The 14,016-nt window shown below is 35.2% G+C and overlaps 1 protein-coding gene and 1 pseudogene across 3 annotated transcripts; both read right to left on the reverse strand.

Annotated features, from left to right (window-relative positions):
- Window positions 1–367: 367 nt before the first annotated feature.
- LOC145574418 (protein SUPPRESSOR OF GENE SILENCING 3-like) lies at window positions 368–6,063 on the reverse strand. Of its 2 annotated transcripts, none has more exons than XM_081632201.1 (6): window positions 5,911–6,063; window positions 3,257–4,048; window positions 2,788–3,085; window positions 1,621–1,865; window positions 1,208–1,365; window positions 368–949 (listed from the first exon to the last, which is right to left on the reverse strand). In XM_081632201.1, the coding sequence occupies exons 2-6, from the start codon at window positions 4,034–4,036 to the stop codon at window positions 721–723; spliced, it is 1,710 nt and encodes a 569-aa protein (XP_081488327.1). In that variant the 5' UTR covers window positions 4,037–4,048; window positions 5,911–6,063; the 3' UTR covers window positions 368–720. The 2 variants fall into 2 exon arrangements, with proteins under 2 accessions (XP_081488327.1, XP_081488328.1); XM_081632202.1 differs by having other exon boundaries at window positions 5,906–6,063.
- A 2,856-nt stretch (window positions 6,064–8,919) lies between these two features.
- Window positions 8,920–13,431, reverse strand: LOC145576133 (protein SUPPRESSOR OF GENE SILENCING 3-like; annotated as a pseudogene). The gene is made up of 6 exons (XR_014098326.1): window positions 13,107–13,431; window positions 11,927–12,632; window positions 11,452–11,749; window positions 10,114–10,356; window positions 9,746–9,902; window positions 8,920–9,488 (listed from the first exon to the last, which is right to left on the reverse strand). The product of XR_014098326.1 is annotated as a protein SUPPRESSOR OF GENE SILENCING 3-like (transcript).
- Between the last annotated feature and the right edge of the window lie 585 nt (window positions 13,432–14,016).

Genomic DNA, 14,016 nt, shown 5'->3' on the forward strand with positions numbered 1-14,016 from the left:
ACAGGTCAGATAAGCTACATAATTTCAGTAATTCGATCGTCCATAAATTAACAAACGAGTTATATCGATCATCCAAAAATTAACAAACGAGGTATATCGGTTGACATATTGAACCTGTTATGAAAAAAGAAACATGAAAAAATTCACATAAGCGTCTACTCTCCAGTTGTCTGTATCCTTCCTGTTTATTAACCTTGATTTCCTGGATGTAAAGGGAGTAATTGCTGAAGTCCAGAATATGGCATTTTAAGGCCATATAAGGACTGATGTAAAATGATAACAAGACTACAGTCTTACCTTTGCACTTCAAATCACCTCACACAACAAAAGTCATCGAATCAACATAAAAACTAAAAGGGGCAGAAACTTATAGAATAGAGCATAGCAGTAAAAACCCACGCAATTCCACATTGCTGAAAATAGGAATAATCCAAGTTTCACAGTGATCAAGGGAAGCAGAAGAAATATTACAGGTAGAAAATATGGTTTCCCCCTTGTTATCACCTAGCACCAAAGTTGGATTAACATGGATTTCGAAATTACTTTGGCCATCCCAGTCTATTTACATAGTCACTATATGTCATCTCTATTTAGGTCAGTTCATCATTCCATACACAATACTCAGACATCAACCACGGCTACTTTGTTAAGTCTTAAACTGAAATGTTTTTCTTCCATCCTCAGTGACTGTTTTTTTGATAATTCCTAAGTACACCAGAGTTATGCAATAGCACCAGCACCAGCACCCGTGGGGCGAGGAGCATACTTGTTCATCAGCTCGGTCAAGGCAGCATCAAATTTCCTCTCCAGCTCCACCTCCTCCTCCCAATGCCTCTTCTTCATCTCAATCTTCTTCCCACCGTGAATCTGTTCCAGTTGCTCTCTCTCAGCCAAATACTTCTCAATTTCTTGGTTCTGCATCTCCTTAAACTTGGTCGCCTCCTCAGCCCTGAAATGGAAGGGAAAGAAAGCTGACAAGTGTATGCTACCACAAATTTGCAATATGCATGTCGATACGATGGTAACAAGGTAAAGTCACAATAAAAATAAACAGGCTCCAAATTACATCATAGCCAAGACAGATGGATTGAGGAAAGAACAATATAATCATATCAATTGCACTCGTACTATCTTGATAATCAACTGTGTGACGCGCAAAGCAAGATTGCAAATGATACTCAGAATTAACCTAAAGTGAGATCATTACCTGCGCCTACCATCCTCTGTGTTTGAGGCTACTGTCTTCAAATCTTCAATCTTCTTCCGCTCCTCCTGCTGAAGCTTTTCAAATTGGTCCTCCTTCACATTTGTTGCTTCATGAATTTTCTGGATCTGATCATTAAAGAACTGCTCTTGAAAATCCATCTGCAAGAAGGAAAAGAATTATAGTGCTTACTTGATGACAATTGAATCGTGTTCATATGATAAGTATGAAAGTGCCAGACATATTAGAGCATAAGGACTGAGGAGACACCATCATGAAACAAGCTCACAAAATTTCAGTAAACCTTCAATACCTACTGTAAAAAACACAAAAAATAAAAAATAAAAAAAAGAAAAAATAATAATAAAAAGAAAAAACAGTGGTGCCAAACTATCTATTAAATAAAAATAAGGTACCTCTTCTTTGTTCTCCTCATGCTGTTCTTTGGTTCTCTGTCTCACAATCCGATTTTCCTCCATTGTTTTCCTGAGCTTCTCAGAGAGAATGTTAACAATTTCCTCGTTCGCCTTCTTTTGCCGTTGATAGAGGGCAGATTTATTCTTAAACCAAGTGAGTTGTTGATTATCCTCACTCATCTGCTTTAAGGGAACAACTACCATCTCCTGGTATGACCTAATCTCATATTTCAGTCTTGTTTTTCCTAATCTCGACAGAAAAAGAACATATCAAATACATAATTAAGGTTGTGTTTGGGAAACAATTATTCATTCCAAATGCTTCATTTCAGCTATTTAAATTTAAATTCAAAACGATTCCTAAACATCTGTTAGAAAAAACAAGAACATTATTGTTATTATTATAAATCGGAGAGGACAGAAAAGTGGAGAAAGAGAGGATTAGCAGAGTTGGATGGCCAACAGCCATTGCTATTTAATACATAGAGAAAAATAGCTTTTAGAGAAGGGAAAAAATCCATCATTGGTGCCATTCTGAAAAATTTAAAAAATGAGTAGAAAAGACTAAGAGAGAAACCAGTGACAGAAATTGATGAAGTTATGACTAATGAGCAATTGAGGGAGAGAGAAAGAAATCCAACATTCAATGGTAGGGTTAATGTCCATCAATGGTAGAGGGCAGCACGGGCTAACGGCCATCAATGGTAGGGTTTTGAGGAAAAGGGAAATGGTGGAAGCATGATGATGTGGGACTTGGAAATGACTACTAGTTGGAAAGAAAACAGGAAATTCAGAGAGATGGCCTTCTTTAATGAGTACATAAGATTCAGTCAATCCAATTCCAAATGATTTAGAATCCCAAACAGAACATTTGCCCTGGATCCAGATTTGCAAGGAAATGACAATATCCAAACATAATACCGTATAGCAAAAACCAAATAGACTTGAATTTTAACAGTCCCTTTAATTTCGTTATCACTCACAGTCCAAACCATAGTATAACAAAGATGTACACAAAGCAGATTCTGCCACTGATTGGGCTAAACAAAGAGGTTTCACAGGAACTCAAGTCAAGACTACAATATATGGCATGTATAACTTGCAAGTGTGAATGTATAGCATACATAGCTATAACAAAATATCATATTAAAGGAGATAGAAAGAAACCTTGAGAATGCTTATTAAATTCATCAAGGTCATCCTTCCTGGCAAAAAAGCCATATAGTTGGCGCTTTCCTCCAGCATAAAACAGAGCCTTTCTACTATTATCCCATGCACTTCTCCCAGTTCCCTGTTGTTGGAAGTGCTTGTGAAGTCGCTCTGCTTCCACAAAGCCCATAGCCGAGCTCTCAAATATCAGCACGCTGATACCACGATGCCCCTTAGGGCCGTATGAGTGTTTAGCTCGTACTGCTGCATAGCCCTTGAAGTAGTCTATGAGCTCTTGATTTCCCATCCCAATCCACTGAAAAAACACACAACAATATTAACAAATTGAAAAACTGCAGCCTACAGATCCACAAGGGATGCCAGTACATATTATGGTAAATATATGTGAGGGTTCAGATATACATAGAAATTACAAGACCAATTAACAAATGTATAAATAAAAAATTAAATAAACATAAATGCATACCTTATCATTGTCATCAGTGTCCAGCAATGTGTTCATGATCATAACCATAGGAGGCCAGACAATGTCATGATCTTTCACCTCTTGCTTCAAACCTTCCCACTGAGCATATGATTCTCCAGCAGGCACCACAGAAGTTCCTTTTCTCCGTAGCTCCTCATCCAATATATCTGCAAATGTTCGATGGAGCTTGACTCTTTGAGAGCCCTTTGTCCTAGCATGCGCCATTAAAGGCTGGAGACCCTTATACCAATCAATGGCGCCAGGACCACCATGGCATGCAGGACAATGCCATTGTCGTTCAGGCTCATTTATTTCTTCGATGGTCAGTGCATCCACAATTTCGAAAAACTTCTTCAGCATCTTATGGTTCTTCATCGAATCATGAGTTTGCGGTCCTTCATCCGAATCAGAACCATCACTCAAAAGATAATCATCATCATCAGAGTACACTTCATCCTCTGAATCATTATGTGCCTTCTCCTTTGTTTCATCAACCACCTCCTCTTTTTCATCAACGACCTCCTCCTCTCTCGGTTGAGAGGATCCACTTTTCACAGACCAATTCTTGTTTGGGGCATTACAGCTACGGATGCCTAGTCTATGAGCAGTATCGGGCTGACCCCATGCTTTTGGTGGGGGGTTTGGTTGGACCCATGGTCTTCCCCTTCCAAATTTCTTTGGCTTCCGGATGACATCTTCCCAGGCCCCATCCTCAGAAGATTCGAGGCTGATATCATTAACAGCCTTGCTCAAGTTATCAACGCCCTTTCTTGAACTCATATCTTCAGTTTACTGTCCAATAATTCTCAATCAGCAATTTATACACAAGTGAATAAATACAATGCAGGACACAATGTAGGCCTCAACAATCATTAAAGTAATCAATAATGAATCCACCAGTTCTACATTACAAACTCTTAAAAGACGGAACTCATCAGACTATCAGAAGATCTCTAACCTGATTAAGAAGACAACACTATACTTTGCAAATAAAGGGGGCCAGATAATTCTGACATGAACAACACATATCAATTTATAACCAAATTTCACCAAAGAAAGAAAAGAGTTGACAAAAATAAATTTGAGTATCAAACAAGAGTGGAAGAACTTTAAAGTCCAAAAACGACAATAACTTGTTTTCTCATCGCTTTCATAGAAAGCACATTGATGAGCTAAAATAGTTGCCACAGTTGAACATACTAGCCAATGGCTGAAAAAAGCATCTTCATTTAATATTTTAATGTATACTGGGTGGTCAGCAAGTAGTCTATGACAATGTTAAACAGTAAAAGTATTTGACAAAAAAAACTTCATATGATAGTTAAAATAGAGGTAAACATCATGATTGCCCACACCCATCCATATACCTCATCATAAAACAAGTATATTGACACTTGACAGATAATGACAGTAACTGAGATTGAACTTATTAACAAATAGCTCGAGCTCGATAATCCATTTCCCCAATGTCCTCATTGCCAGGAAACCAGCATTAAGAATATGTATTTTATCTAGATAAATGGAAGCCAAAAATAGAGTCACAAATTGCATTTGTGTAGTCCTAACATAACAGAACACCAAAGAATTGCCCACGATAATAATATTTAATCATGAAAAGGAAAGGTGCAAAACACAGAAGCAGTAAGAATTTCTATTCCAATACTAATTCCTACCAGCTGCTAAGAATTACACCACATAACTGTAAGATCTGGTATTCATTCGCTGCAAAAGAAATGACCTAAGGATTCATTCTACACAGCTAAAAATACCCAATCCCCGAACTTAGACATTTACAAGATGACATTGCTCCCACTAGGACACTTTAGAACAGACAATAAGTGATCCCTCAAACTTCTTGGTAAATATCAAGCCATCAGCAAATACGTTGTACCATTGACCAACACAAAAACACCATCATCAAGAATTATTTTCCACAACTTCAAAAACAATGCCAACAAATTTGTCAGGTCAAACCGAACAAGGGAGGCGGCGTAAGGGCATAAAATTTTTATATGCTTAATCGAAACGTTCATGTCTATATATACATTTCCTTACTAATCGAATCAAGAATACTCCTACAACTGCACATAATCCCTCATATTCATCCATCAAACAACCCTTCCTAATATACAGCCTTCCAAAGTCACATGCATCATATTAGCATGATTCAGGCATTTGAGACATACAGACAAAAAATTATACAAACAAAATCAAACCAAAAATTAATTATACAAACGTAAATTAAACATCATTATACAAACATAGAAAGAAATGTTATACAAATATCATAAATAAAAATAAATTACACACAAAATCAAACATCATTTCAAAAGAAAAGAATGTTAAATAAAACAAAAAAACAATAAAATAGAAAGAAACTCATCACAAACAAAAACCCTAGCACACAATTTACAACAGAAAACCAGCAATTTACTCCAATTTATAGCACAACTCTCATGAACATGCGTAGATACGTAGAAATTTCAAGAAAAAACACTAAAAAAAACCACAAAATTACGAGAAATTAATCAATAAAAAATAATCACAACAATTCAGCAAAATAATTCAAAAACAACATCATCAACAATCAAAACAAAGGAAGAAAGACAAAAAGAGGAAGAAAGAGAGAAAGAAACGTCAGAATCGTACGTCACCTCCGAATTTTCCGACGATCGGAGAGAAATGCAGCAGCAAAGAGAGGTTCGCCGGAAAAAAAATCGCCGATGAAGCACCGGCGAGAGGAGAGAGAAAGTGTTTGCAGTGAGAATTGGAGTGAGTGCGAGTGTAAGACTGGAAAGTATGGGGAAGTGAAGTGAGAGAAAATGAAGAAAAAGCAGAAACCCTATTTTTAAGGGGAATTGTGGGCCCGGATTCCAAAATTTTATTCAATTTAATGGATTTTTTTGAAATTGATTTTATTTATGAAAAGTAGAATTAATTTTTGGAGTAATCACAATCTTGAATTATTGGAGATGTATTTCTGAATTTGGGGATTTCTTCCCAAATTTGTTTGATAGAGTGGGATTAGGTGAGTGGTTAGAAGGGTGGTAAATAAAACGTTCCTCCTTTTGGTGAATGATACATTGATACGTATACGGCATATTTACTTTTGGTTAATGGAAGACGAGTAAGGTTTATATCCCATGATATTTGTGTTTAAGGGTAGGGGATCATGTTAACTTGTTCCTTAACTCTTAAATATTGAAATTATTGCAGTTGGGGTACTAGTTCATGTTATACCATGGAAGCCTTTTATTCGAAGTTAACCTATTGATGAGAAGGTATATAAATGTACTTGTATACAAACTAGATTGGAATACTATAGCAGGATCATAATTATGACCTTTATAAAAACAAATGTGTATATATAGGCAATCTAGCCGTATACCGAATAATTTTTCATTTTTGCTGCAAAGTATTTTTATGTAATTTTAGAATGATTTTAGGACTAATACCAATCCACCCAGGGGCGGATCTACGGGGTTCATTGAACCCACAGATTTTTAGGAAAAAAATTGTAAGTTTTAATTTTTTTTTTTTTTAAAAAAAATTTGAATAAAAAGGGTTAGGAGATTTTTTGTGAGGAAAATAATATGTTGCATAAGTTTGGTGCATTGGTAAGGAGCTGTTTGTTAGAGCAGCGAGTTCCTCATAGGTCCTGGGTTCGATTCCTATTGCCCTCATTTTTTGCATTTTTATTTTGTTTTTTTTTTTTCCACCTTACATTCAAATTTAAGACTAACATTCAAAAGGCAAAATATGGACATTTCTTATTTAGTGATAATTAGATTAATTACTGATTTGTTTAATTGGTTTGATATATTGTTGAATAATTGAATTGTTGACAAATTGAATTGTAGAAACTTAGAATTTTAAATTTTTACTTGGTCTTTTAATTGATAATTAGAAGAAGTTTATATCGTCAAATATGTGTTTATTGGGGACTTAGAATTTTTGTTTTATGTGTAATATTTTTTGCAATAGAGTTATAGATTTATAGAAGTAGTAATGTTGTAACTAGTATAGACTTTAAAAATTGAAAATAACAATTGTTAGATTGTTTAGATAATTAATTGTGTATTTTGTGTATTATTGTATATTGTATAGCTTTTGTTACCAACTTACCATGAGTTTAGAGTCTTTTTGGAAATGTGTTGGGAAGTCACAAAAGTCCTCTACTTGTTCTTCACCTAGTTCAAGGAATCCTCCAATAGAAGAAGATATTGCGTCTCTTATTGATGAAGCGGATATTGAGTCACAAAAATTGAACTTATGTATTGAATATTAAATTAATATATGATCATCGTTTTTTTTTTTAAAGATTTCGAACCCACGGTTCGGAATTCCTGGATACGCCACTGAATCCACCCCATTCCATGAATACATTTTGATCAACTAGCCAACCAACAAAATTAATTTAAGCCCTAAAGAAAGCCCCTGAAGTAATCCAATACCCTTTAACATCCCCCGAAAATAAATTCAAGTAACCATTTCTTCGATCCCGGAAATGAATCCATGCCTTTCATCACCCCAGGAAATATACTTCTGTAACCTATATTATCCCCCGAGAAGTAAATTCGACAGGAATCCTCATGCCCCTAAAATTAAATTCAATAGAAAATATCTAAAAATTTATACCGACAATTGATCTTAAGCCCAAAAACTGGTTCCAGTAGGCTAGGTGTATATGCTGAAAATTTATTTGTTCGATTGTATTTGCAAATTGAATGTTAAGGGTGATTATATATTTTTTTATTATTATTTTTGTTGAAATGTTAAGGATAATTACATAATTAGGAGTGAAAATGGTTTAGATTAAAACAAGGTAATATTAAAAAATATAAGTTTTAAACATTTTAAAAGTTTTTCTGCATCATTTATTTTTTCTCTTGAAACACAAATACTCTAATCACAACATTGGCCCAAATTTGGTTTAACATAACACATTGATCTACTCTAATTATATACATGAAAATCAATCCAATGATCTCCTAGATTGAGCGGAGAGCTCTAACCACTCGAGATATCTCTTACTCTCTTTTATTCACGTTTTATTAATTGTTGGGTACAAAAATCTGACATTATATTGATTTTTATTGAAAAAAAAAAAAAAAAAAAAAAGATCATGCACAATTATATGATTTAATGATTGTATCATTTGTATGAAGAACATACTCGTCCTAAGATTTCCATCTCAATTAAAAGTATTTCTTTTACGCTTTAATTATAAAATAAAAGGCAGATAAGCTACGTAATTCAGTAATTGGATCATCCATAAATTTACAAACGAGTTAGGTTGGCACATTGAACCTGCTATTATACCTATAAAGACATAAGATAAGAAACAAGGAAAAAGAAACATGAAAAAAGTCACATAAAGGTCTCTACTCTCAAGTGGTTTGAAACTTTCCTGTTTATTATCCTTGAATTCCTTGATGTGTTGCATTTCTGATCCAGGAAAAGGGAGTAATTGCTAAAGTCCAACAAATGGCATTTTAAGGCCATATAATGACTTCTGTAAAATACTCACTCTTTCATCAAATGTTAACACAGACTACATTCTTACCTTTGCACTTCAAATCACCTCGTGCAACAAAGTCATCGAAGCATAAAAAGAGGAAGAGACTTGCAAAATAGAGCATAGCAGTAAAATCCCACGCAATTTCACCTTGTTAAAAATAAGAATAATCCGAGTTTCACAGTGATCAAGGGAACCAAAAGAAACATTACCTTTAGAAAACATGGTTTCCCCTTGCATCACCTAGCACCAAAGTTGGTCCAAAACAACTGTGCATTAACATGGATTCGAAATTACTTTGGCCATCCCAGGCTATTTACACCGTCACTATATGTCATCTATCTTTAGGTCAGTTCATCATTCCATACACAAAATTCAGACATCAATTACAACTACCTTGTTAAGTCTTAAATTGACATGTTTTTCTTCCATCCTCTGTGACTGTATCTAGATAATTCCCAAGTACACCAGAGTTATGCAATAGCACCACCTCCAGTACCAACATCATCTTCGGTGGGCCGAGGAGCATACTTGTTCATTAGCTCGGTCAAAGCGGCATCAAATTCCCTCTCCAGCTCCACCTCCTCCTCCCAGTGCCTCTTCTTCATCTCAATCTTCTTCCCATTGTGAATCTGTGCCAGTTGCTCTCTCTCAATCAAATACTTCTCAACTTCTTGGTTTTGCATCTCCTTAAACTTGGTTGCTTCCTCAGCCCTGAAATGGAAAGGAAAAGAAAGCTGTAAAGTGTATGCTACTACATATTTGCAATATGTGTGTTGATACACTTTGTAACAAGGCAAACTTACAATAAAGATAAACAGGATCCAAATTACATCATAGCCAGGACAGATGATTGAGGAAAGAACAATATAATCATATCGTTTGCACATGTACTATCTTAATAATCAACTGTGTGGAGCAAAGCAAGATTGCAAAAGATACTCAGAAGTAGCCTAGAGTGAGATCAGTACCTGAGACTACCATCCTCTGTAATTGAGGGTACTTTCTCGAAATCTTCATTCTTCTTCCGCTCCTCCTGAAGCTTTTCAAATTGGTCCTCCTTCACATTTGTTGCTTCATGGATTTTCTGGATCTGATCATTAAAGAACTGCTCCTGAAAAATCATCTGCAAAAAGAAAAGGAATTATAGTGCTTCCTTGATGATAATTGAATCATGTCCATATGACCATAAGTATGACAGTGCCAGACATATTAGAGCATAAAGAGAAGGACATAAGGAGACACCATCATGAAACAAGCTCACTAATTTTCAGTAAACCTTTAATACTCACTGTGGTACCAAAGTATCTACTTCGTATTAAATAAAAATGAAGTTTCTCTTCTTTGTTATCCTCATGCAGTTCGTTGATTCTCTCTCTCATGATCCGATAGTCATTCAAGAATTTCCAACACTTCTCTCTAAGAATGTTTAGCATTTCCTCTTTTGCCTTATTTACCCGTTGATAGAGGGCAGATTTCTTCTTAAACCAAGTGAGTTGTTGAATATCCTCACTCATCTGCTTCTTGGGAACAACTACCATCTCCTGGTATGACCTACTCTCATACTTCGGTCTTGCTTTTCCTAATCTCAACAGAAAAAGAACATATCAAATACATAATTAAGGTTGTGTTTCGGAAACAATTATTCATTCCAAATGCTTCATTTCAGCTATTTAAATTTAAATTCAAAAATACGATTCCTAAACATCTGTTAGAAAAAACAAGAACATAAATTATTATTTCCCTTTAACGGAAAGAAGAAACGGAGAAAGAGAGGATTAGCAGCGTTGGATGGCAAACACCCATTGCTATTCAATGATGATGGAATGACAAAAGCACAGAAAAGGGAAAAAAATCCTTCATTGGTGGATTGAGAAAAATAAAATAAAAAATAGGAGAAAAGGCTAATAGAGAAAGCAATGACAGAAATTGATTAAGTCATGACTTATGAGCAATTTAAAAAGTCTAACATTCATTGTTTAATGGCCATAAATGGTAGGATTTTGAGGCAAAAGGAAATGGTGGAAGCATGATGACATGGAACTTGGAAATGACTACTATTTGGAAAGAAAACAGGAAATTTATAGAGATGGCCTTCTCTAACAAGTACATAAGATTCACTAAATCCAATTCCAAATGATTTAAATTTCCAAACAAGGCATTTGCCCTTGAACCACATTTGCAAGGAAATGACAATATCCAAACATAATACCATATGGAAAAAACCAAGTAGACTTGAATTTCAACAATCCCTTTAAGTTCATTATCATTCCCAGTCCAAAACATAGTATAAGGCCCTATTCACTTCACCTTATAAATAATATTCAGTTCAACAAAATTAATTTCAGTTAAAAAAAAAATAATAATTTTAGTTCAGTAAAAAATTAGTGGCTTTAAAGAAGAAATATAACAAAGAATCTGTAAAAATAATTTCACTTCAGCAACAATAATTTCATTTCAGTTACAGTTCAGCAAAAATAAGGTGAAGTGAACATGGCCTAACAAAGACGTACACCAAGCAGATTATGCTAGTGATTGGGATAAACAAAGAGGTTTCACATGAACTCAAGTCAAGCCTATAATATATGGCATGGCATGGCATGGATAATTTGCAAGTGTGGATGTACAGCATACATAGCTATAACAAAATATCATATTAAAGTAGATAGAAAGAAACCTTGAGAATGCTTATTAAATTCGTCAAGGTCATCCTTCCTGGCAAAAAAGCCATATAGTTGGTGCTTTCCTCCAGCACAAAACAGAGCCCTTCTACTGTTATCCCATTCACTTCTCCCAGTTCCCTGTAGTCGGAAGTGCTTGTGAAGTCGCTCTGCTTCCTCAAAGCCCATAGCCGAGCTCTCAAATATCAGGATGCTGATACCACGATGCCCCTTAGGGCCGTATGAGTGTTTAGCTTTTACTGCTGCATAGCCCTTGCAGTAGTCTAGAAGTTCTTGATTTCCCATACCAATCCACTAAATAAAACATATATAAAAAAAAAACCAATAATATTAACAAATTGAAAAACTGCAGCCTTCAGATCCACAAGGGATGGCAGTACAAATTATGGTAAATATATGTGAGGGTTCAGATATACATAGAAATTACAAGACCAATTAACGAATGTATAAATAATAAACATAAATGCATACCTTATCATTGTCATCAGTGTCCAGCAATGTGTTCATGATCATAACCATAGGAGGCCAGACAATGTCATAATCTTTCACCTCTTGCTTCAAACCCACCCATTGAGCATATGATTCTCATCACAGAAGTTCCTTTTATCCGAAGCTCCTCATCCAATATATCTGCAAATGTTCGATGGAGCTTGACTCTTTGAGAGCCTTTTGTCCTAGCATGCGTCATTAAAGGCTGGAGACCCTTATACCAACTGACGGCGCCAGGGCCACCATGGCATGCAGGACAATGCCATTGCCGTTCAGGATTATTTATTTCCTCAATTGTCAGAGCATCAATGTCTTCAAAAAACTTCTTCAACATCTTATGGTTCTTCACCGACTTGTGAGATGGTGGTCCTTCATCTGAATCAGAACCATCACTCAGAAGATAGTCATCATCATCAGAGTACACTTCATCATCCTCTGAATCATTATGCTCCTTCTCTTTTTCATCAACCTCCTCCTCCTCCTCTTTCAGTTGAGATGATCCGTCTTTCACAGACCAATTCCTGTCCGAGGCATTACAGCTACGTATGCCTAGTCTATGAGCAGTGTCGGGCTGACCCCATGCCTTTGGTGGGGGGTTTGGTTGGACCCATGGTCTCCCCCTTCCAAATTTCTTAACAGCATGGCTCGAGTTATCAACACCCTTTCTTGAACTCATATCTTCAGTTTACTGTCCAACAATTCTCAATCAGCAATTTATACACAACTGAATAAACACAATGTAAGCCTCAACAATCATAAAGCAATCAATAGAATCCACCACTTCTACATTACAAACTCATCAGACTATCATAGGATCAGCAATTTATACACTAATCAATAATGAAGAGCACAACAAGAAACCCAGATAATTTTTACATAAACAACGCAAATCAGTTAATAGCCAAATATTTGCAAAAAAAAAAAAAAAAAAAAAAAAAAAAAAAAAAAAAAACTTCATATGAAATTAAAATAGACGTGAATATCATGATTGCCCACATCCATCCATAAACCTCATTATTGAACAAGCATATTGACAATTGACTGGGATTAACCAATCAATACATCAAAAATAAACACAAAAATTCAGCAAAATAATTCAAAAACAACATCATCAACAACCAGATTAAAGGAAGAAAGAGAGAAAGAAACGTCAGAATCTTACGTCACCTTCAAGTTTTCCGACGGTCGGAACGAAATGCAGCAGCGAAGAAAGTTCTCCGGAGAAAATTCGCCGATGATGCGCCAGCGAGAGGAGAGAGGAAGTGTTTGGAGCGAGAATTAGAGTGAGTGAGAACTGGAAACTTGGAAAGTATGGAGAAGTGAAGTGACAGAAGATGAAGAAAGCGAAGAAATCATATTTTTTAAGGGTAAAATTGTGGCCCCGGATTCCTTTTTTTTTTTTTTTTTTTTTTTTGAGTCATACGGATGATGAAAATCGATCCTATAGTCACCTAAATTAAAAGGGAAGCTCTAACCATTTGAGCTATCTATCACTCTCGAATTCCAAAATTTTATTAAATTTGATAGATTTTGAAATTAATTTTATTTATGAAAAGTAAAATTAATTTTTGGAGTAGTCACAATTCACAATCTTGAAAATTGTGGCAAAAAAAAAAAAAAAAAAAAATCTTCCTCCTTTTAGTGAATGATATATTGATACGTAAATGGTATAACTAGTTTTGGTTAATGAGAGACGAGTAAGGTTTTTCATCCCATGATATTTGTGTTTGAGAGTGAAAGCTTTACCATAGCTTCTTCCTTGACTCTTAAATATTGAAATTACTAGTTGGGATACTAATTTCGTTATATATTATGTAAGCCTTTTATTTTAAGTTAACCTATTAATGACAAGGTATATGTACTAGTGTAAAAGTTAGATTGGAATATTAGAGCGGGATCTTATAAACTCATGATTATGACCTTTACAAAAACAAACGTGTATATCTAGGCATCTAGCCATATACTCCCTCTGTTTTTAAATACTTGCTCCATTTCTCCATGCACGGAGTTTTAGGAGAAATAGGAGAAAATAATTAAATATGGAGGTAGTGTGGTAGGTGGAAGAATAAAAA

This window comes from Chenopodium album, chromosome 13, assembly GCF_948465745.1.
Source record: "Chenopodium album chromosome 13, dcCheAlbu1.1, whole genome shotgun sequence".
NCBI lineage: Eukaryota > Viridiplantae > Streptophyta > Magnoliopsida > Caryophyllales > Amaranthaceae > Chenopodium > Chenopodium album.

Bases quoted from the DNA above. Each gene is read 5' to 3' on its own strand.
- LOC145574418 (XM_081632201.1), bottom strand. From the start codon at position 4,036: ATGAGTTCAAGAAAGGGCGTTGATAACTTGAGCAAGGCTGTTAATGAT. The intron at 3,086-3,256 runs GTATGCATTTAT...GTGTTTTTTCAG, and splicing joins ACACTGATGACAATGATAAG to TGGATTGGGATGGGAAATCA. The intron at 1,366-1,620 runs GTACCTTATTTT...TCCTTCTTGCAG, and splicing joins ATGAGGAGAACAAAGAAGAG to ATGGATTTTCAAGAGCAGTT.